This window comes from Equus caballus, chromosome 21 (assembly GCF_041296265.1).
Source record: "Equus caballus isolate H_3958 breed thoroughbred chromosome 21, TB-T2T, whole genome shotgun sequence".
Taxonomy (NCBI): domain Eukaryota; kingdom Metazoa; phylum Chordata; class Mammalia; order Perissodactyla; family Equidae; genus Equus; species Equus caballus.
Genome location: NC_091704.1, coordinates 65873018 through 65895957, shown reverse-complemented (window position 1 = coordinate 65895957; position 22940 = coordinate 65873018). Strand labels below are relative to the sequence as shown.

At 40.1% G+C, this 22940-nt stretch overlaps 1 protein-coding gene across 6 annotated transcripts; it reads left to right on the top strand.

The window, feature by feature from the left end:
• Nucleotides 1-32: 32 nt before the first annotated feature.
• On the top strand, nt 33-19204 carry LOC106782351 (tigger transposable element-derived protein 1). Of its 6 annotated transcripts, none has more exons than XR_002802664.2 (4): nt 41-129; nt 4636-6535; nt 13805-14201; nt 18946-19204. XR_002802664.2 is itself a non-coding variant. In XM_023625856.2 (3 exons), the coding sequence occupies exon 2, from the start codon at nt 5432-5434 to the stop codon at nt 6500-6502; it is 1071 nt and encodes a 356-aa protein (XP_023481624.1). In that variant the 5' UTR covers nt 33-129; nt 4636-5431; the 3' UTR covers nt 6503-6535; nt 13805-19204. The 6 variants fall into 6 exon arrangements, 4 of the variants coding, with proteins under 4 accessions (XP_023481624.1, XP_023481625.1, XP_023481626.1 ...); XR_011430272.1 differs by having other exon boundaries at nt 13664-14201; XM_023625856.2 differs by having other exon boundaries at nt 33-129; nt 13805-19204.
• The last annotated feature ends 3736 nt before the right edge of the window (nt 19205-22940 follow it).

Sequence of the window (22940 nt, the reverse complement as noted above, 5' to 3'; positions counted from 1 at the left end):
CCCCTCTGGGGCCACGGCCCGAGCTTCCTATTGGTCACGACACCGAGCACGCGCCCTCCGACGTGCGCGCGGGCGCAGGGTTGGCGGAGTTGGCGTTCTCGGGGAGCATCCTCGGCCAGGTACCCGCAGGTGAGGATGCGGCTGGGGCTTTCCCGGGTTTGGGCCGCCTGGCCAGCACAGGCCCGAGGGGAGACGGGCCGGAGGGGAGGCGGCCCAGGGTCGGCGAGGGCACCGGCCTCCGCGCTCCTGCGTCCCTCCCCGGGCCGGGGCTGGGAGCGCGCGGCTGGGTCAGGAGCCCGGCCCCGCGGGGCTGCGGGCGGAGGGCGGGTGCGCCGGGCACTCGGGCGGGGCCTCCCGCAGCGGGTCCGCGGCGGCGCCGGTCCCGCAGGCCGCTGTGGGCCCCTCCTTCGTCGGCGTGTGTGTTCCAAACACTCTTGTAGACGGGGTTAAAGGGCACATCGGGGCGCGGGGAAGCGTGGGGTGTCGGGAAGGGGCTGGAAACGCGGGAGTGTTCGGAGCGTGCGCGGGGGTCCTGCCCCAGCGCTTCTCCGCCTGACCTTGGCCCTGCGGTGTCGGGGAACCGCCTCTGGGAAACGTGGGGCAGCAGTACCTGCTTTGTAAGGTGGTGGTGGGACTAAGGGGTCGGTCCTCTGAAGCACCGAGAGCTGTGCATGGCTCCCAGAAGGGATGTAATTGTTAGCTGTGATAAGAAAGGTTGTCATCATTAGTTTCAAAATACTGGGTCATGCCTAATTGTATATTGGCTTTTCTATATTATTTTTGGGAGTTAGAGCGTCATTTATGCATTTAAGAAATATGTGTTGACATTTAACGTCACTCATTCATTTAAGAAACATGTACCTGCTGTTGGCCAGGTGCTGGTCTGATGCCTAAGAATAGAGTTGAATTAGATATATTCAGTGAATTTATTTTTTAATGTGTTGGCTAACGTGGTTATTTTACGTTTGTTTAAGGCTTAATTTGCTTTTAGTCGGGTGTAATTGTCTAGAGGAGCATAAACTTAATTTTAACTCTTAGTCGCAGTCCAAAAGCCTAAATTATGGTTTGAGTTTCATTTTAAATCCCTCTTTACAAATCTTTGCTGCCTGTTCCCCTAGATTTAGACAGTGTAATGAGTATGAAAATTCCGTGAATGAGTTTATTTTACTCTTGATCTGTGGAAAAGCATAAATTTTGAGAGTTTTTGAAATGTTTTTCAATGATAATATACTCTTTTTCAGAGTACAGGCAAGTTCACTTGTGTACTATGGGTACTTTGCTCAGCATTAGAATGAAAGATCCATCAAGAAACATGCAATTGTAATTGAATTTTTTTCGTTCCTGAAAAGAGCAACAACAACAAAAAAGCCCCTTTTGTGAGTGCTGCTGTCTTTCAGTCACTGTCTAATTGCATTTTTTGGATAGATATTCTTAATATCTCCACTTTAGAGGTAAAGAATCCAAAATCAGGTCAGTTTAGTAGCTTGCTCAAAGTTACACATCTCATAAATGGCACATTTCGGGATTCCGACCTATGTAGTCTGACTCTAGATTCTGACTTTGAACTGCTGTTTTTCTGAATTAGGGATTGACTTCTCTATTACCCCTAGTTTAATTGTGAATATTCTCTCTTTTTTAAGTACATTGAGTGTTAATGCCATTAACTCCAGTCCAAAAGCTAATTTAGCCTATCTCTGGTAGAGTAGGTACAGATTCATCCTCCTCTAGAATTTTTGTGCTATATTATCTGTCTTCTTTAGTAAATGAGGGACATTTTCCTGTTAGCATAGGAGTGTATTGTAGAATCTTTGAAGGGCCAAAAGCATTTCAGAGAAGAGATAGATAAATCTAGTATTTTTATTAAAACAATTTTTTGTTTGTATTTTTGTGTGGATGTTGTTGCGGTCTTAAAGATTTGAGGGACTTGGTATCTTGCAAGTCTGTTACTGTGTAATATATATTTTTTCTATTTTCAATACTGTGTGGCTTATAGCAATCAAAGTTTCCTCGTCATTGTACAGACATGCTACAACTATGGCAGTTTTAAACCTTTCTTGAAGGAATGGCCATATGTGGTTTTGTGTTTACAGGCACACCTTGTTTTATGGCACTTTGTTTTATTGCTCTTTGCAGATATTACATTTCTTACAAGAACTTCCACCAGCAAAGAGGTTATGACTCGCTGAAGGCTCAGATGATAGTTAGCCTTTTTTTAGCAATAAAGTATTTTTTGGTTAAGATGTGTATGTTGTTTTTTTAGACATAACGCTATTGCCCACTTAATAGACTATGGTATACTGTAAACGTAACTTTTATATGTACTGGGAAACCAAAACATTTGTATGACTTTGTTGCGATATTTGCTTTGTTGCCGTGGTCTGGATCAAACCTGCAATATCTCTGAGGCATGCCTGTATATCCATTCCTGGAGAGGAATTGTTTTTCCAGTCCTTGGAACACCCTCACCTAGCCCAGTGTAGAATCACAGACACCTTCATCTGATGCCTGGTTCTTAACTAGGGCAACTCATCAGAATCTCCGTGGGAGTCTTTACAGACTGTCTGTGTCTAAGTCTTACCTTCCTAGAGAGTCTGATTCGGTAACTTTACTGAGAGACTCAAGCCCCCTGGCTTAATTTGATAAGGATTTTGGGTTGAGGACCGTTGGTGTGAGTTGGCACAGGGAATTTGCCTCATCCTCTTTCTTGCTAATCACGTAACTTTGAATCCATGCTTAAGTTTGCATGTGATATAAGGTGGCATTAATAAGATACTGGCCCATTAGGGATCATCAGAGTGGGAGCTAGTATTGTTTATGAATTTACAAGGTTATTGCTGAAGGAGTTAGTGTTAAAATGCTCTGAAGGAGAGAGAGAATGGTAGTAAATTCAGGTTTGAAAGTAGATGTACATGTACTACTGTGGTGGTCTGGTGGCCCCCCTACACTATGGGCCCGTCAAGCCTCTGCAAAAGTTACTACCCAGGACTACATAGGACCTGTAGCAGTTTCATGGTCTAAGTTGAGCTATTTCTCTTTAGACCTCCATGTTAAATACTGTTTCAGACAGTTCAGGCTGCAATAGGCTTTTATCCCACAAGACGTGAGCCACTAGATTATCAACCATGGTACTTCAAAACTCATCCCACTAGTACTCCTACAACGTGGAATCTACGAGAAGCATGCCTCAGAAGGAGGAGAGTGGTCAGGTGGGTTGCATGCTGCCAAGACATTGGATTTGGCAACGGGGAGGCACTGGTGACCTTGAGAAGGCCAGTTTCAGTGGAGCAGGGATAGAACCTCAGAGGGGCTGAGGAGAAGGTGAACAATACAAAGAACTTCTTCAGAGTATTTGGTGAGAGGTGCCAGGCTGAAATCAAATCCATTTATTCATTGCGTACAAATGTGAGGTACCCTTAGGATGTGGGGAGATACAGGGATAAACGTGATACATGCCCTACCCTCAGGGAGTTTACTACCTATTGGGAAAGTCACAGAAGCACTTAGATAGTAAGTGTTTTGTATGGGGCTGCCAGAGCGCACAGGATGGGCACTTCACCATGCCTTAGGTTAGATGACTTAAGACATATAAAAGCACCAGAAAGGGGCCAGCACACAGTGAGTGCTCAAAATGTCTGTTAGTAATAATAGCAACATTTACATAGCACATGTTATATAGTAAGCATAATTTAACTCATTTAATTTTTACACCATTAGTGACTAGTTATTATTGCCACTTACAGATGAAGAAACTGAGGCATACAGGGTAATGTGCCACCAGAGGTCTCACAGCCCTTAAGTGGCAAAGCCAGGATTTGTATCCATGCAGTCTGGTTTACCTGTAAGCTATATCGGCTCTTTTTTTATGTGAAAGTGTGTGTGTAAAGGTAATAGCTAATGGCTTTTCTTTGAGATGTGTCCAAGCTGAGAGCTAAAGCCAGGGCAAATGGCTGAGGCTGGGAGATGTTCCAAGCTGAGGGGCAAGAGTGAAAAAAGGCTTAGAGGTGTAAAAAAGAGCTTGGCGCTTTGAGGATATGTCCCAAAGTGTGCCTTGAGAGACGAGAGACAAAGATGCGCTGACAGGTTAACAGGACCCAGGTCCTGGAATCCCTTAGACTCTTATTAAAGAATTTACTTTCACCCTGTGGGCAGTAAGTAGGAAGCTTTTTTTTTTTAATTTATTTTTTTGAGGAAGACTAGCCCTGAGCTAACATCTATGCTTATCTTCCTCTGTTATGTGGGACACCTGCCACAGCATGGCTTGACAAGTGGTGCATAGGTCCTCACCTGGGATCCGAAACAGTGAACCCCAGGCCGCCAAAGCGGAACCTGCGAACTTAACTGCTGGACCACCAGGCTGGCCCCAATAGGAAGCTTTTGAAAGACTTTAAGTACTAGAGGAACAGCATCAGCTTTGCGTTTTAGAACCATCTCTGTGACTGCAGGCCTAAGGGTAAGTGGGGAGGGTGAGTGGGGTCATCAGTTAGGAGACAGATCTGTTTTCCAAAGAAAACATGGAAAGTGGTGATCTTGGAGTCAGAACAAGGGAGTTTAGTGAATTAAGGAGGATTTGGTCAGAGATTTGTTGTAAAAATCCATGCATCCTAAAATAGTAATGTTTCTTTTTTTCTTTTCTAGAGATGATAAATAGCCAAGCATTTAAGTGATGGATAGTCAGAGCTGAAAAACTAGATGCATTGAAAATGTTGACTACTTAAAGCAAAGAGAAATAGTATCTTCAGGATGTTAGGTTACAAAACTAGAAATTAAAGGACAAGAAGAAGACCTTTTTGGCTGAAGACTCTGAAACACTATTCCTCTGAAGCTAAGACTTTTTCTTTTAACATTTCCTGGAGGGTGTATTGGTATGGAGTTGGGTGGGTAAGCACGTAACAGTGAAAAAGAAACCCTCCTGCTATTACATAATTCGCCATCTGCCATCACCTCCCTTCTTGTGCCTATGACCCTCCCCAAACTGCCCTGTTGCTTGTAGGTAGCTTGCTGAGCTGAGAGGCAGCCCTCACTCCATCAGCACCTCCTGGAGATGCCTTTGCATCCTGGAGAACTTTGCAGAGTTCTTGACCAGTTTGCAGAAATCTGTGTCTGTATCTATATGCAAAGGCTTCCTGATACGATACACAGGCATACCTCGTTTTATTGCGCCTCACTTTATTGCACTTCACAGATACTGCATTTTTTACAAATTGAAGGTTTGTGGCAACCCTGCGTTGAGCAAGTCTGTCTACACCATTTTTCCAACAGCATTTGCTCACTTCATGTCTCTATGTCACATTTTTGGTAATTCTTGCAATATTTCAAACTTTTCATTATTATTATATTTATTATGGTGATGAGTGATCTTTAATGTTACTATTGTAATTGTTTGTGGGTACCAGGAACCACATCCATATAACACGGCAAACTTAATCGGTAAATGTTGTGTGTGCTGGCTGCTCCACTGACTGTTCTCCTGTCTCTCCCTCTCCTTGGGCCTCCCTGTTTCCTGAGCAACAGTTTTGAAATTAGGCCAATTAATAACCCTGCAATGGCCTCCAAGTGTTCCAGTGAAAGGAAGAGTCGCACATCTCTCACTTTAAATCAAAAGCTGGAAATGATTAAGCTTAGTGAGGAAGGCATGTCGAAAGCTGAGATAGGCAGAAGGCTAGGCCTCTTGCGCCAAACAGTCAGCCAAGTTGTGAATGCAAAGGAAAAGTTCTTGAAGGAAATTAAAAGTGCTACTCCAGTGAACACACGAATGATAAGAAAGCGAAACAGCCTTATTGCTGATATGGAGAAAGTTTTAGTGGTCTGGATAGAAGATCAAACCAGCCACAACATTCCCTTAAGCCAAAGCCTAATCCAGAGCAAGGCCCTAACTCTCTTCAATTCTATGAAGGCTGAGAGAGGTAAGGAAGTCGCAGAACAGAAGTTTGAAGCCAGCAGAGGTTGGTTCATGAGGTTTAAGGAAAGAAGCCGTCTCCGTAACATGAGAGTGCGAGGTGAAGCAGCAAGTGCTGATACAGAAGCTGCAGCGAGTTATCCTGCAGATGTGGCTGGGTTGCTACAATCTCACGATAAAACGTTAGCGGATAAGGAGTTGCTTCTTGTGGATGAGCAAAGAAAGTGGCTTCTTGAGATGAAATCTGCTCCTGGTGAAGATGCTGTGAAGATTGTTGAAATGACGACAAAGGATTTAGAATATTACATAAACTTAGTTGATAAAGCGGCGGCAGGGTTTGAGAGAATTGACTCCGATTTCGAAAGAAGTTCTGCTGTGGGTAAAATGCTATCAAACAGCATTGCATGCTACAGAAAAATCGTTTCTGAGAGGAAGAATCAGTCAATGCGGCGACAAACTTCTTTGCTGTCTTATTTTAAGAAATTGCAGCAGCCACCTCAACTTTCAGCAGCCACCACGCTTATCAGTCAGCAGCCATCAACATCGAGGCAAGACCCTCCACCAGCAAAAAGATTACGACTTGCTGAAGGCGCAGATGATGGTTAGCATTTTTTAGCAATAAAGTATTTTTTAATTAAGGTATGTACTTTTTTTTTTAGACATAATGCTATATTGCACACTTACAGACTACAAAATACTGTAAGCATAACTTATATGTGCTGGGAAACCAAAAAATATTTGTGCAACTTGCTTTATTGCGATACTCACTTTATTGCAGTAGTCTGGAACCAAACCCACAGTATCGCTGAGGTCTGTCTAGATACTAGGGTTGATCAGGTGGATATTTAACTCTTGTGAATTTATGCTGCCAAAATTATTTTGATGATGTAAAAATAATTTAGAATTCTTAGGAGGTATCCCTTTCGTAATATACTGAATTTTTGGCTTGTTAGATTTAAGTGCACATGTACAGCATACCTGATTATGTATTAATAAAACTTCCTCAAAAGATTATTATCAAAGCTGTATTTCTGCTAATATTTGAAAGTGCTTATAAAGTTCATGTTTTGGAGCCTGAAAGTGTAAAGTGTATTTTGAAATTTTATTTTGGTATTTTTTAATATTCATTTCTAACATTGGTTTTGGTTGATGAGGTTAACATTGTCAAATTTCAAACTTTTTATGTATACAATTTCAGGGCATGTGTGAAGTAACCTGTGAAACATACACACATGCTTGATAATAAATGCATTTTCTCACATTGATTACATAAAACAACCTTTAAAATAGTGGGATGGGTATGATGCCTGTATTACAGGCAAAGAGACTAGTGCATAACAAAATGAAGTAACTTGTCTGAGCACACAGTGCTGGTTATGGAAGAAGGTGGAAGGCAAATTAGTTCCACTCTGCTCTGCTGTGCTGCCTGGGGGAGGAGGTTTCCTGAGAGTTTGTGCTACTTAAACACAAGGGTTTATGAATGTTTTCTAAGCCTGTTGGTATTCAAAATAGGCTTACTTCATTTCTTCCTGAAGTGAAGACAATTACACGTAGTATATAACTTATTAATAGGTGTAAGAAATAATATATTAATTGTTGTGTATTGATTTAATATGTTTCCTGATCCACTTGTTTATGACTTAAGTGAAGTTGTCTTAATCCACTTGTTTATAATGAAGACAAAACAAAAGTTGTTTTGATATAAGAATGAAGTGAGTTGTGTCAGGATGTCATCTCATCTGTTGTCTGTGGTAAGAACTCAGTAGCCCAGCTGCTGAGGGGCCTCGCTGAGGGCTGATCAGTAAGAACGTGTCTCCATATGTTCTTGGCTATGGGCATTGCCCCAACTGTGGCAAGGGGATGTTTAGACTATAAATACCAAGAGTTAGTGAGGATTATTCCAGAGTTTTGGTCTGGGCAAGACACCACTTTTCTGACCTAAATAAACTCTCCAAAGACCTTGGGGCATTAGCTCCTATGATGGTAAAGGCGACTCCCTCGTCGGTAGTAGTGACAAACCAACCGCACAGTGGCTCCATGAAGGAGATTAGTCTGCCCACCAACACCAGTGCTGTCATTCCCTAGCAACATGCCCTGGAACAATAGTATGATTAATCTGTCATTGGTTCGGAGCATGGTATGTTATGTTAGTTACGTCTTTGTTGGCTTGTTAAGAGACATTGTCCTGTCTGCTGTTGGCTTGTGAAACTATTATAAGTCCCACAGTGAACCTGTGTTCAATAAACTGTTGGCAAGAATAGTCTCAGTCTCTGAGCATAATTTTGCCCCCAAAATGAAACAATTGGCATAGTTGGCAAAACTGACCCAAAAGTAATAATAATTAAAATTGGTCGGTGCTGTGGGATATGTCATACTCTATTACAAATTTGAAATGTAGATTCATAAATTATGTTAAATTTATAACTTACCAAATTCTAGTAAAGCCCATTACTGGATTGACAAATTTTAAACTTAATGTACTACTTAACCATCTATGGCATCCTGCTAAAATTATAAATAAGCTGTGAATGGACAAACTGATGGAGCTGTTCAGATACTAACATTGGCCATAATAATTACTACATAATTACTGCTACTTTACTGTGTTATAAACCATTTGGAATGCTCTATTAAGCGTCTATAATAAAACATACTTTGAGCACAATTGTGGAAGGCAGAAGGACGTAGCAAACATGCCTTGCTCGTTAACCATACCAGCATTACTCGAGAGCTGCTTTAGGGGTGGAATGGATTATATATTAACTTCTGAGGACCCCTGGAGACCTCTTGAAGACTTAGTCCAGACAAAAGTTGAAATTAAGGAAACTCCAGGTCGGCCTGATCACCCAACGCAGTGAGTTATATCCTATATTAAAAAGAGCAATAAGGAAGAAATTCCAGCACTCTTATTAGGAACATTACTAACATAGATGTTGACAGGCAGAAAGGAAAAGTGCTAGCACAAACAGTGATCTCCAGAGTAGGAAGAAACTCAGACCCTTTTGCTCCTAAGGGCAAAAGTCTACGCCCTGAGCACTATGATTTTTATTACCCTTTTGACCCCCGTAACTTTAACCTACTAGAAGCTAGACCCATGTAAATAGACAAAACTACAACAAATGATAATATGGAACTAATCAGAGTTATTAAAGGGAGAGCTTATACTAGACAAGAAATTACAAAAATTAGAATGAAATTCCAACAAACTGATTGGGACACAGAACCCGGTGGATATTAGATTTATTGTCCAGAGGAGGACACAGCCTGAATCTCATAGGAGCAGAGCTTGTACAACTTGAACCCATTACCACTGATGCTTAATTTAATCAACACTTTTGAGCATTTGGAAAACATAATACTAGTTTACAAAGATCTTTGTTTGGGGAGCAGCAACCTGGAGATTAAGATGGCCTACCTAATATATTATCCTTTAAAACATCTCCATGGAGGGGCTGACCCCGTGGCTGAGTGGTTAAGTTCACGAGCTGCGCTGCAGGCGGCCCAGTGTTTTGTCGGTTCGAATCCTGGGCGCAGACATGGCACCGCTCCTCGAGCCACACTGAGGCGGCATCCCACATGCCACAACTAGAAGGACCCACAACTAAGAATATACAACTATGTACCAGGGGGTTTTGGGGAGAAAAAGGAAAAAAATAAAATCTTTAAAAAAAAAAATCTCCATGGAAAACAGCAAAGGAAGCTACTAATATAATAATGAAATTAGGACTATTGACTATAATTTATGCCGGAGACAGACGCCTTCACTGCTACAACCAGAAACAACCAAACAAATTTAAAAAGTCATCCTGAAGGCTGCATCCACTGCTACAACCAGAAACAACCAAACAAATTGAAAAAGTCCTCCTAAAAGCTGTATCACCACAGGACAGAACATCATTATTTACAGTATTTGCAGGCACCAGGAACACAGCAGAGCTGATTGGCTTGCTGAGAACAGCTGAGGAGGAGCAAAGTCAAGATCAAATCAATAGCTTTAACACTAATATATAGAGACAAAACAGGCGTACGCCTTATGTAAACAGATCCAATCAAAATAAACCATATAGACCTAAATCTATGAGGCCCCTTTGGCCACCTAAACTATTTGGGTCACCACCCTTTAATCCAAATTATAAAAACAGAAACTCAGTAGAAACCCCAGAAACTACTTATAGTGTCAGACAAATGGAAGTAATCTACCTTTTAAAGGAAATACACCTACGGAAAATAGGTCCACTAATGCATTTACTGTAAATAATAGCTCCTTTATTAAACCCAATTCCATTAATAAACAAGCCACTGATAGGGGAAGGAGAGAAAACCCAATGAACCCCCATAGGGATTCAGCATTCTCCATCTCATGGCCCATGCGACCGTCATTTGTTGCAGGGGCCATGTAAATAGAAACCCCATTTGTAACCCTACATATAGTACTATGTTATTAGATACAGGGTCTCAGTAACAATGATAGAAGGATATTCTACTAATTTAGAATACTTTAACAATAAAAAGGGACTCACTGAAAGATTAAGAGGAAAACTAATACGTGGGTACATAGATTCCTAACAATTGGTGATAGATCACCCATTAAGGCTAAATGCCTGTAGGTCCCAATTTAGAAAACATTCTTGGAATGGATGTAATAGGACACCATATAACAAGGATATAACAATTCCTAAAACTAATTTGGCTATGGCAAAATGAACTGCAATTAAGCTGCCTGTCCCATCTGAAATAATAAATATACCCCAATGCAATCTTAAGGGAGGACATACTCAAGGAAAAAATTCAGGAACTCCTAAAGAAACAAATTATTGTGCTTACTATTTTCACCATATGATAACCCAGTCTGGCCTGTTAAAAAGCCAGATGGATCATATAAATTTATATTAATTATAGGATTTAAACACTCTCCAAAAATTGAGGGAGCACTCCCAGATACAGGCACGATCATAAACAATATCACCACTGGATCCAGAAGTTATACAGTAATGGATTTATCTGAGCTGTTCTTTGCTGTTCCATTTGATGAGAAGAGGCAACCCATGACTGTATTAACATGGGAAGGTAGACAGTATCAGTTTACTAAGTTATCACAAGGGTATCTTACCAACCCAGTGACAGCACACAACCTAGTAACACAAGACACACAAGCCTTTCAGGAAAACACAAAACACACAAACCATTATTTCTTATATTAATGACATCCTTATTTATGGTGATAACTTAGAACAGGCTAGGGTCAAGATAGAGTTCACTGAATTCCATACGCTCAGGATGGACAACCAACTCATGTACTAAGTCCAAGGACCCCAAACTGCAAGAAAATTTCTAGGCATAATTTGGTCCTCTGAAGGTAGGAAAATAGCAGACCTAGTCGTAAACAAGATAGATTGCATACCAACTCCTACCACAAAAGAAGAATCTCAGAAACTGATAGGACTGTTTGAATATTGGAAAACAGTACATACCACACGGATAATATTGAAACCCATCTATGAAATAGCTAGGAAGAGTAGGAAATTGAGATGGACAGAGACTCAAGAGGCAGTCTACTTATTTGAAAAATGCTGTAAGAACTTTTAACGCTTTGGCACCAGCTAATGAAGACTAAATATAAACTAGAGTGCCTGTAGTCACAAGGACTAAAACACTAGAACCCCAAATTTTACCCAGTTGAGTTTTGGACGAAGAAGTTCCCATGGTTCGAGAATAGATGCCAACCAATTGAAAAGCTCACTTGGATACTCTTTGAGGTACTACAAAATACAGAACCATTAACAGAAAGTAAACCAATTATGCTTAAACTCTTACAGCCTATTCTGGAGTGGGTGAAACAGACTTCTGACAGGGGGACTACCCCTGACTGTAAAGTCCTAACATGGAAATGGTATATTTCCTAGCGGACCATACGAATGGATGGTTGACCATCTGCATTAACTGAGGAAATCTGAGCAATGCCAGTAGTGGACTTGCCAGAATTTCTGAGGAGTGAGCCTATCCAAGCTCAAGCACTTGGACAGCAGGGACCACCATGGTCCACAGCACTCAACAGTGCGTGGTTTACAGATGGGTCAGCCTCCATGACACCATCCCATGCTGACAGGCCACAGCCTTGAGGGCTAGTGACAGTGTAACCGTGACAGAACCAGGCTCAGGAGAATCAGCACAATACACTGAACTAATAGCCGTAAAATTGGCACTTGAACAATCTGTTAAGGAAACTCAAAATGAGGTATATCTTTTTTCAGACTCGTGAGCTGTAGCTAATGGACTAGTTCTTGTTCAGGAATGTGGCAGGAAAATGACTGGAAAATAGGAAATAAGAACATAAGGGGTAAAAACATGGCAGAAAATAGCACTGGCTGACATCTCCATCTTTATCACATGTCTCTGCACATCGGAAGGACAACTCTGAAATAACTAATAACCCTGTAGACAAACTCAATAGGAAAACTAATGAGGATTTCTAAGATCCTTTCTCAAGAAGCACAATGATTCATGGCTAAGGAGGAAACCAATTCAAAGCACAATGATACATAAACGAGAAGGACAATGGAATGTAAAACCTGAACACATAGATATGCCAGTCGATAAGATCATTGCATGGGCACATCACAAAACATGTCATGCTACCATACACAGCACTAGAACGTGGTTAGAGAAAAGAAACATCTATATACCTACCAAATACCTCCAATTTCAACTTAAGATGTGAGAATTGTCAAAAGTTTAAAGCTTGAGGGTCATTAATGAATATTCCAGATAAGGTTAAAGCTGACAGAACCCTGCAAATAATACAAATTGATTATATAGGACCCTTGCTTCTATCAGCGAATAAACTGCATGCACCATTGTGGGCATATGCTCAGGAATGGGATTACCCTATCCTTCAAGAAAAGTGATCAAAAATTCTCTCTCAGAGCACTGGAATTTGGATTGCTTGCTACAGTATCCCAACGATCATAGAATCAGACCAGGGCACCCATTTTATAGGAAAGCTAACTCAAGATTGGGCCAAAAACCAGGGCATAATAGGGAACTTCCAGTTATCCCACAGCCCAGCTGCCTCTGGATCAATTGGAAGGTATAATTGCTTGCTCAGGCAAAAGCTTAGGTTGCTTACTAACAATCCAGATATGAAAGCTTGGACTAAAGCCGTCTGGGAAACAGCAACATGTCTAAACCATAGATGTAAAAGGAATGGAAAAACTCCTATTGAACTAATATTGCAGGCACCCACAAAGATACGAATTAGCACTATTAACACCCTCGAATCTAAATTAAAAGAAATATTAATTTAAAAACATAATGATATATATAGTACTAGGGAAACTATAGTATCTGCCATTAATAAAACCTACTGGGTGACCGAAGGAAAAGATGTATCAAATTAAAAAAAAAATTAAAAAGACATATGAAATTAAAACAAAATTGAAAAAGCAAATTAAAAAGACATAGCAAATTAAAGAAAACAATATGCCTCTATAAAATTTTCCAGCATGAATAGCATCATCTTCAATTGTATCAGCACGGGATGCTGGTGCTAAAAAGATATTTACTCTTTATATGATGATGCACTTTAAGTGCACTTAATAGTAGACGCATTTTTGTATCAGATGCCTAATATTTAGCCTATCATGATGCAAGGTGATTATGCTCAAGGTGGTATTGGCAGTAATGACCATAACAGCTATAGATTTTCTTGAGTAGCAAGAACAACAAGGAAGAAGTAGAAATTTATAGTACACTATTTTTATTTTGCAGACATGAATCTGCTCTGCATCTTGAACCCTATAAATATGGCTAAGTGGGTCAGTGTGGCATGCTACCTACTGGCCATACTATTTTGCTCATTGTTCATTATGGGATATCATACTCATGCAGCTATGCATGTTCCTCCAACAGCTCCAGAAATAGCAGTTGTGCCACCATTCCAAAATGGAATGCCACCTCTGGTCCAGAGACAACTCCACAGTCTGTGACATCCTCTACTTCCTCCACAGAACACCATCCTGTCACCTTATTGCATCTGAGGACTCACCTGCATCACCAAGCCCATCCTTTCCACCCCATCTTTCACCATCAGCACCATCTACTGGCTGGGGAACCTTCAGTCAGCGAAGAAAGCAAATACTGAGGGAAGCCAAGGAAGCAGTAGAAACCTCCACTTCAATCTCCACAAGCCTCAACGAGGATCCTGAAGAACACCCCCCATTAGACACAGGCTCGGAGGGTGAAGATTGACCTGATCTTCTAACTGACTCTTAGTATTATACCCCAGCACGTATACCAATACAACCAGGTACTGGCTTTTGTACTCTTCCCTTCCCTTCCCTTTGTGAAGTAGGATCAGCACTGATACATTTTAAGGACTGACTAAAAACAACCCACATCTGATTCGGATCTACTAAGTGTTTTAGCATACTATTGCACTAGAGCAGCTGCACAATATACAGAATGGGCGCTTGGGTGCCCACAGCCAAGACCCATTTCAAATATTATGGCCACTCAAATACTAGGCCATCTTGCTGCTCTTGCTCATTTCAGAATTTGGAGACTAGTTACCCACCCATTTGGCATCCCTAGGCATTGTATGTTGCTTAAATTGCTTATTATCTTATGTTTAATGGGAAAAAGCTTATATGCACCCAGTTCCAGCACAGCTACATTTCTTGTGCATATCAACACTACCACTGATCCTTACCCAGTAGATCAAAATCTTGTGCGATATAAAGGCAAATATTTGGCTTTAGCAATAGACCAAACTTGGCTACAAGAAATTACCAAATTGCCTGCATACACACATACTAATAAGGATGTATTAGAAAAGATAATTAAACCATTATGTATAAACACCAGTTTAATATCCCATGCTATGATAGAATTAAACATGCAGTAGGAAGAAAATTTCATATACCATGTTGGTTGAATATGATCAAATATACTAAAAGAAATACAATGGAGAGATTCTATGTGCTCTCTACACACAGACCTCAAAAGATTCATTTGTAGAAATGTGGCAATGCTACACCCTTGCACAATGCTCTTTGAGTACATTTCATCAATTGGCAGGGTAGAAAATGACAATGCTAGTGACAGAGAACCACAACTAGATACTCACAGGACATGTGACTGATATTCAGAGACATCACTCAAAGGCCTGTATCACTTAGCTATGTGGCAATGGGTATCTGCATGGGATAAGGTGGAGAACCATGATTATTATTTTTTTATTATGAAAATAACAGAGAAAATACCACTCACGCCACTCAGACACCCACCATACCAATTTATATAGTCAATAAGGTACTTATTGATTCCACCAAAACGATACCCGAAATAAATGACAAACTATCTCTACTTCCATACAAACAGTGTCTATATTTAGGAGTCCCATGGGAATGCAATACCACTGATGGCAGAAGTTAGACTTTGTGTCACAGAATGGCCTAACCTGTTCCGCTATGGCAATCTAACCATACATGAAACACCTCTTGCCACATCCCTAGCAGAATTCTTTAACCCTTACACATTTTTTACAACATACAGTGATTCTCTTACATATTCTTAACTCAAGTGGCAACAGAATTTTTCCATTGGTACTAACAAATCTAATTTATGAAACATGTAAACGTGGCTTATCTCATGTATTTAAGTACCCAACAGCTTACTCAAACAGTAAGGTAATGTTACAGTGTATAACAGAAAGATCCTTTCTGTTTAACAAATGCTATAGAGATGACTGTAGGCCAGGAAACATGATCAAAGCAAAACAGTCTGGAAACCAAGACAGAAGAGTATTGTACATGCACAGACAAATATTAACAGAGTAATGAAGATTGGGGAAAATAGAGCAAGTTGCTATACACAGTTCCTCTGTGTGCTCTGATGCTGTATTAAATACTTTTGCAGGACCAGACAGTATCACCCTTTTCATACTCATACCGAAGGATTATAAATTATTAATTTGGTGTTGTAACAAAACACATATAAATATTTTGGTGCCATCTTTTACCTTGCAAAATATTTCTAAATCTTCATGTGGGGATGTACCAAACAATGCAACTGTGAACCAAACATTAATGGTGATCCATGCCTAAGGTCAACTATTCAACTTTAAATTTTACAAACAATATATCCTTGAATAGAACATATGAATGACATACAAATCTCGTGAGTATGAGCCACAGGCAGATTGCTCCTTTAGTGATGAGACAAGAATCTCGGAACCAGTTTCTGGGATGCACACTGGGATGTACCATGACTAATGTAGAGATAAATACTGCTAGATGGGAAGCAGGAGCATGCTCATGTCAGTGTAAAAAAACTGTATGATAATAATATGTCAAAAATTGCCAATTGGAGTAAAATCGTGCTCTATGGAACAGACCACATGAAAAATTAATAGGTGACTGGTGAAAAATGAGAGTGAGAAGTAAAATATTAAACTAGAAGATTTGAACCAACCTAGAAAAACTGTTAAAAACTAATAGAGATGAGTTTATGGAATATGGAATGTGTAGTTCCAGCCATGGGTCGTGATGATACTCTAGGGATAGACATTGTCACAGCGCATCCACATGAAGACAATTGGGCAGTTATATCTTTAATTATAAATATGACAAAATTTTGTCATTTCCTACACTCCCAACTTACGCTGTTTAATCTGTATTCGCCTATTAGAATAGATCCATGGACACTATGTCCAACTTTAAAAGAACAGAGACACCTTATAAAGTGTGTAGAGTTCACAGAGGAAACCTAGCTATAATACATGCCGTTCATTAGACTCAGGGGTATACCTCTGCCTTCTAGCTCACACCACAGATTTCTACCTCAAGAACTTGGGAACCTGTGTTAGTAAAACCTCTCACGGTCATGTTGGAGCCCACAGTAGTGACCTATACCTTGAAATTTAATATACAAGTCTTTCAAGCGGGATGTGGATCCCCAAATTGTGCTCAGTTTTATCTGTCTTCATTTATGCCTGATTTACAACCTATGCCAAAAACAGATGTGCTGAAAGGAAGAAAAGCCTTACAGTTCCTTATTGGACTCTTAGGAGGTTTAATTGGAGGAGCAATGGCAGCTGCTTTTTCTCAGTTCCAAATTGATCAAATCACATTAGATTTTAAAAACTTTGAAACCAAACAATCTCAATTTAACACACGTGCAATGGCAGCGTTAGCATAGTTGGGTACACAGATGGATACAATTAGCAATTTATTATAAAACAAATGAATTTCATAGGGAAGTAAATATAGCAATAGAGAGTCTACATAAAACAACTGGAGAAAATGCTAAAAATAACAAAATACTATAAAAACAACATAAAAAATGTTTCTCTCAGTGTAGATTATCAATTACTGCGGTTAAGATTGGTTGATATGTGGAAGACTTGGAACAGCTGTAATCTCAGGGCAGTACTGGTCACCTGAGATAAGACAGTCCAACCAGCAGTAGAGTAGATACCACACATCCTAATGGTCGTGATTCCTTGGGCATCTGTGAAATGAGAATATTGGCACTAAAGGAGGAAACATGACATTGAGTTACCCCACTTTTGCAGTTCCCAATTTCAAAAGGGAGACTGGAGCCTACAGGCCACAGAAAGCCCCTGTATGATAGAAGGAAAATGTGTTCCTAAGGATGTGTTAGTGGAACGGAATCAAAATGTCCTTCTTATTGCTAGACCTTTGGATATACCTGTGGTACAAGTACCCATGACTATGGCCTTGATGCCTCCTCAACCAGTTAAATATAGTATGGGAAACTGGGCCATGATAGTATACTCTAAGCCAAACCTTACCCTAACCTGCTGGATTCGGGGGGAACATAACACAAAATAATGGGATGTGTAGAAATAGAACAGGTAATGAATGTAACAGTAGGAGAAAAAAGATATTATTTAAGGTCATCAGAAGATAAAGGAACCATAAAATAACCAGAGAAATGTTTCACATTGGACCTCCTAAAATTAATTTAATAATTTTAAATGGTATATTAGAAAACTTAAGACAAAGAACATCTAGAAGATGAGACTAATAAAGTCAAAATAACTTTGCAGAAATTGAAAACAGAACAAAAATATGCTTTTCCCAAAGTTATGACAGCTTTAGATTCTGATGTAATGACAGTTGAGCGTGTGCCTAATGATGCTATGCAAGCTTGTACCCCCTGCAGCTTTATAAAAATGGCTTTTACATGGAAGTGCAATGGTCAAGGAAGCTTGTGAGTGGTTGAAGAAACTTAATATTTGATCTTTTGGTGATTGGATATGGCATCATGTTAAAGAGTTCTTTACTATACTTTATTGATAATATTGGGAATATGGTTCCTTAAAGTGATCATGAAACTATAGTGTAAAAGAATGTGTGTCAAAGGAAAAAAATACCCACAAAATATGATTGCTTGTGATTAAGATTGTAAGTGATTTAGAATCACAGGGCGGATTGATATTTTTGTGAATTTAAATTTCTACAGGGCATTAGGCCTTGATAATTAATTGGTGTGTGAATGATTTAAAATCACAGGGTGGATTGTTGTGTACTGGTTTAATATGATTTCAAATCCACTAGTTTATGACTTATGTTGTTTTAATCCACTTGTTTGTGACAAAGACAAAAAGAACATTATTGTTTTGATCTAAGAATGAAGTAAGTTGTGTCAGGATGTCATCATTTCATCTGTTGTCCATGATAAGAACTCAGTAGCCCAGCTGCTGAGGGGCCCCGCTGGGGGCTGATCAGTAAGAACATGTGGAGAAGCAACTATCACAAGGGGGCATTCAGACTATAAATACCCAGAGTTTGTGAGGATTATTTGAGAGTTTGTGTCTGGGCAAGGCACCACTTTGCTGACCTAAATAAATTCTCTAAGGACATTGGGGCATTAGCTCCTACTGTGGTAAGGGTGACTCCCTTATCAGTGGTGGTAACAAACTGCACAGTGGCCCCATGCAGGAGATCAGCCTGCCTACCAACGCTGGTGCTGTCGTTCCTTTGCAATGTGCTCTGGCAACAAGGGACTTGTTTTTGTGTTGGCAGGTGGACATCCCCTCTTGGTTGGTCAAGCCATCTCTCCTGAGTGCCTCCTCGTATGAAAAGGTACACCTCAAACTAAATTTGGACTTTATTCGTTTCATCTCTTCTTGCCTTTGTGTGATTAATCTGTCATTGGTTTGGAGTGTGGCGTGTTATTTTTTTCATGGACTTATTAAGAGACATTATCCTGTATGCTATTGGCTTGCAAAACTATTATAGACCCCACAGTGAACCTGTGTTAAATAAACTATTGACAAAGACAGTCTTAGTCTCTGAGCATAATTTTGCCCCCAAAACAAAACAATGTTTGTAAAATGTTTATGGGACTCTTTATTTTAAAGTGCTATTGTATAAACATTAATTTTTTAAGTGAACTTTTTTCAGTCTTTTCACTCTGACTTTATTCTAGGAGTCCTTGGAGTAATGTTTAAAGCCTTGTGCATTATCTGTAATGCTAAATTTTAAATAGGTAATAAGTGAGCAATAGAGTCTAAATATATGGAAGACTATTGAATGAGGAGGCTGGGGATGTGGGTTACTGTCGATCAGGAGTGTGCCTGTCAGTCCTTGAATTACGATTTTATCCTGAAGGTGATGTTCCTAAAGGATGTAAAGCAGGGCAGTGATGTTCCATGGTAGGTAGGGCTGTTATAGTAATCAAGGTCTGATGTTACTGCTTGGATGAGCAGTGATGAGAGAGAAAGGAACAGGTTGTTGAGATAGTTAGTTATACCCATCAGAATATCTAGTTTAAAGATTTGGGGTGGCTGCTCACTAGAAACAAATAGCAGGAAGCGTATATTTGTTGGAGTCATAAATGACAATAATTGTCTCCAAACATCTGTACAGCTTCTTCCTTTGTAAAGTTCCCACTCAAATTTCACTGTGTCAGAGGAGACTCCTTTGAGCATCAGTGATAGAGTTGTTTATTGCTCATGGAACACCCGTGATCTCCCCTCAATTTCTCAGCCTCCCTGCAGTAGGTAGGACCATGAGACCGGTCTGGCCAATTGGATGTGTACACTCAAGGGCCCTGCATGACCCTCCGGTTGGTGTCCACTGCTGCAGCCGCTGTGGAGGGACTCTGGAGGCACCCCCTGTCCCAGATGGTGCAGGCTTCATCATTTGTGTCCCTGAGTGACTGGAGCAGAGCCCACTGCTGACCTGTGGTGGACATATAATGTGAGTAAGAAATAAACTTGTGCTCAGCCACTGAGCTTCAGGGGTTAATTCCAACCTAACACACCGTTCTCTGTAAATGAGCAGGCCTCCCCTCACTGCCACTGTCCCTTCACCCTCTATAGTCTTATTGCACTCATCACCACCGGACAGATGTGTTTGTTTTACTATCTTCCTTCATCACTTCTCCCCATCCCCATACACACACACTGAAACTTAAGCTCCATGCCAGGCCAAAATAATCTTAAATGAATCAAGTCAGCCACTTCTATTTGCACTTTAATAGAAACAAGGAAGGAAATAATATATCAAGTCTTATCTGGGTTTTGACAATTCTCATTTGGGCTGAGTTTGTACTTTTAAAAAATGGCTTTGTATTCATTAAAATGATGAGGATAAAGTACTTAGCATAAATGGCTTTTATTAAAATCACTGAGTTTGTGGAAAGTGTGTAGCAGCGTGTGTGAAATGCAATACAGGAAAGTCATCTGGCCAGATGTAATCTTCATTGTATTGAACCCTTAAGGACTCTAAGGGAGATTCATGCAGAGGTGCGAAACAGGACCTCTCTTTCTGCTTAAGAATGTTCCAAGGGTTACTTGCTCTGTCCCCTCCGTATATTTGGCCCTCCCTTAACCCTGCGAGTCCCCTGTGTTTCCTTTCACAAGGACTTACATGGTATGAGAGATTTATGGTTTCCTGGGTTCATGGGAAAGAACTGAAGGCAAAAGGAGCAGTCATTTTAAGTTGAAAATATCCAGGTAAACCATATTAAATGATAAGTGAGCACTTAGTTTTTGTATAACTTCCCGTGGCCATTCCAACGGCGTGATATTTGAAGAAAATCTCGTGAATGCACTGGTCTAAGGTTCAGTGACTGAAAGGAATGTATCTCCTGACTGTGGTGGTGGGGAGATCACAGTGACTGTAGACACAAACTGGATAGCAAGCACTTTGATTCTGTCTTTCTGTGTGACAACTTAAAGTTTTTAAGTTTTAAAACAGTATGAATTGCAACTTGTAGAGTTTTGTTTGGAAAGTACAAATTCAGTGCAAACATGAAATACTTTTTTGAATTTCAATAAAAACTTTAAACGAACTTACTTCTCCTTTTTATTTTATACACTAATAAATGAATCAAGAAAGTAATGATTATCACCAGTTACTACATGATTATTACTGATTTTTATGTGATTATACTTTTGTTGTATACTGAAAGGCGTGTTAAATGACATGCTCCGGAGACCAAATGTGTTTGGTTTTTGGTTAAGAGGCTTAGGGGAGGAGAAAGTAGCAAATGAGATTGAGATTAATGACTAGTTAGGAAATTCAGGAAGTGGTGCACTAGAGAACTATCAATATATTGTTTCAAGGAGAATGTAGGAGACAACTGGGTCCATCACTGTTGATAGATAGGTGGAATAAGGGTTGAACTGAGAAGTATCTGTGAGATTTCACAACACGCAGGTCATGATGACTGATGAGTAATCTTGGTGGAGTAGAAGGCACAGAAGCCTGACTAGAGTGGTTGGAAAAAAGAATGCCAGGGGGAGAATGGGAGTCCCCAGTTACTAACATCCAACAGACTTAAATGTGTGAATTCAAGTTCAAGACGTTGAAAAAGTAAATAAGCAAGATCTCTAAATTTAGAGAGCTTGGTAAAGAAAGAATGAAATAAAGCAAGTAGAAGGAAGGAAATAATAAGGAAAGATTAGGCAATGAGACTGGAAAAGAAAGCTAATCAGTAAAGCCCCAATCCATGTTCTTCGAAATGCCTGATAGAGACAAGGAAGAAAATGAGGAGAAATAAGCATCATGATCGAAAAGGAGTTGTAACTATAGATACAAGGGATTTTTTTTTTTTTTTAATCTAAAAGAATATGCAGTACTAGATATGATCTCTTGGCCCTGTTTCTACATCCTCATGACATAGAGGAAAAAGCATGGGGTCCACAGTCAGGAACCTTAGGAGCTGCAGCTCCTCGGAGAGGCAGCAGAGTGTCATGGTTAAAAGCGTAGACTCGAGAGTGTGTGAAAGTACACGGCAAAGTGGCTTATTACCTCAAAACCATAAAACAAATAATTTAAATGTGTTTCAAATACTTCAACTAATCAAATACTGCCAGCCAGAATAGAAACATTAGCACAAATGCTTATAAAAGTCCTGTTAAGAATGTATGCTGATATTAGATCAATTGCAGATTTTCATCCACATTTATTTAATGCTAACATTATCCAAATACTATCTTTGACATCTTGTAGATTTTCATGGCTAGAGGATATGATGTGTTTTCTTAGGATAGGAAATACTTTGTTTTTAAAATAATTTATCAGAGGGGTCAGCCAGGTGGCATAGCAGTTAAATCTGCACACTCAGCTTTCGGTGGCCCTGGGTTGGTTTGTTCAGATCCCAGGTGCAGACCTATGCATGCTTCTCAAGCCATGCTGTGGTAGTGTCCACATATAAAATAGAGGAAGATGGGCACAGATGTTGGCTCAGGGCCAATCTTCCTCAGCAAAAAGAGGAGGATTGGCAGTGGATGTTGGCTCAGGGCTAATCTTCCTCAAAAAAAAAAAAAAAAAGAATTATCAGAGAGAGAATGTTAAAGGAGATGAGTTTGATTATGTCTGACCAATCTACCCTTAGTATTACGTTAGTGTGATCACATTGGTGTGATCAGCAGCAAAGCCAAGGAGGAAAAGACCCAGTTCAGATTCTGTTAGGGGGTGCAGTGACTGATGTTTGCTTGATCTGCCCGGTTGAGGAATGCTGCTGATCAGGAGAGATAAAGTACTGTGCCAAATACTTAGGTTGAAAA

Excerpts from the sequence above, each read along its gene's own strand:
- LOC106782351 (XM_023625856.2), top strand. The coding sequence starts at position 5,432 with ATGTTGTGTGTGCTGGCTGCTCCACTGACTGTTCTCCTGTCTCTCCCT.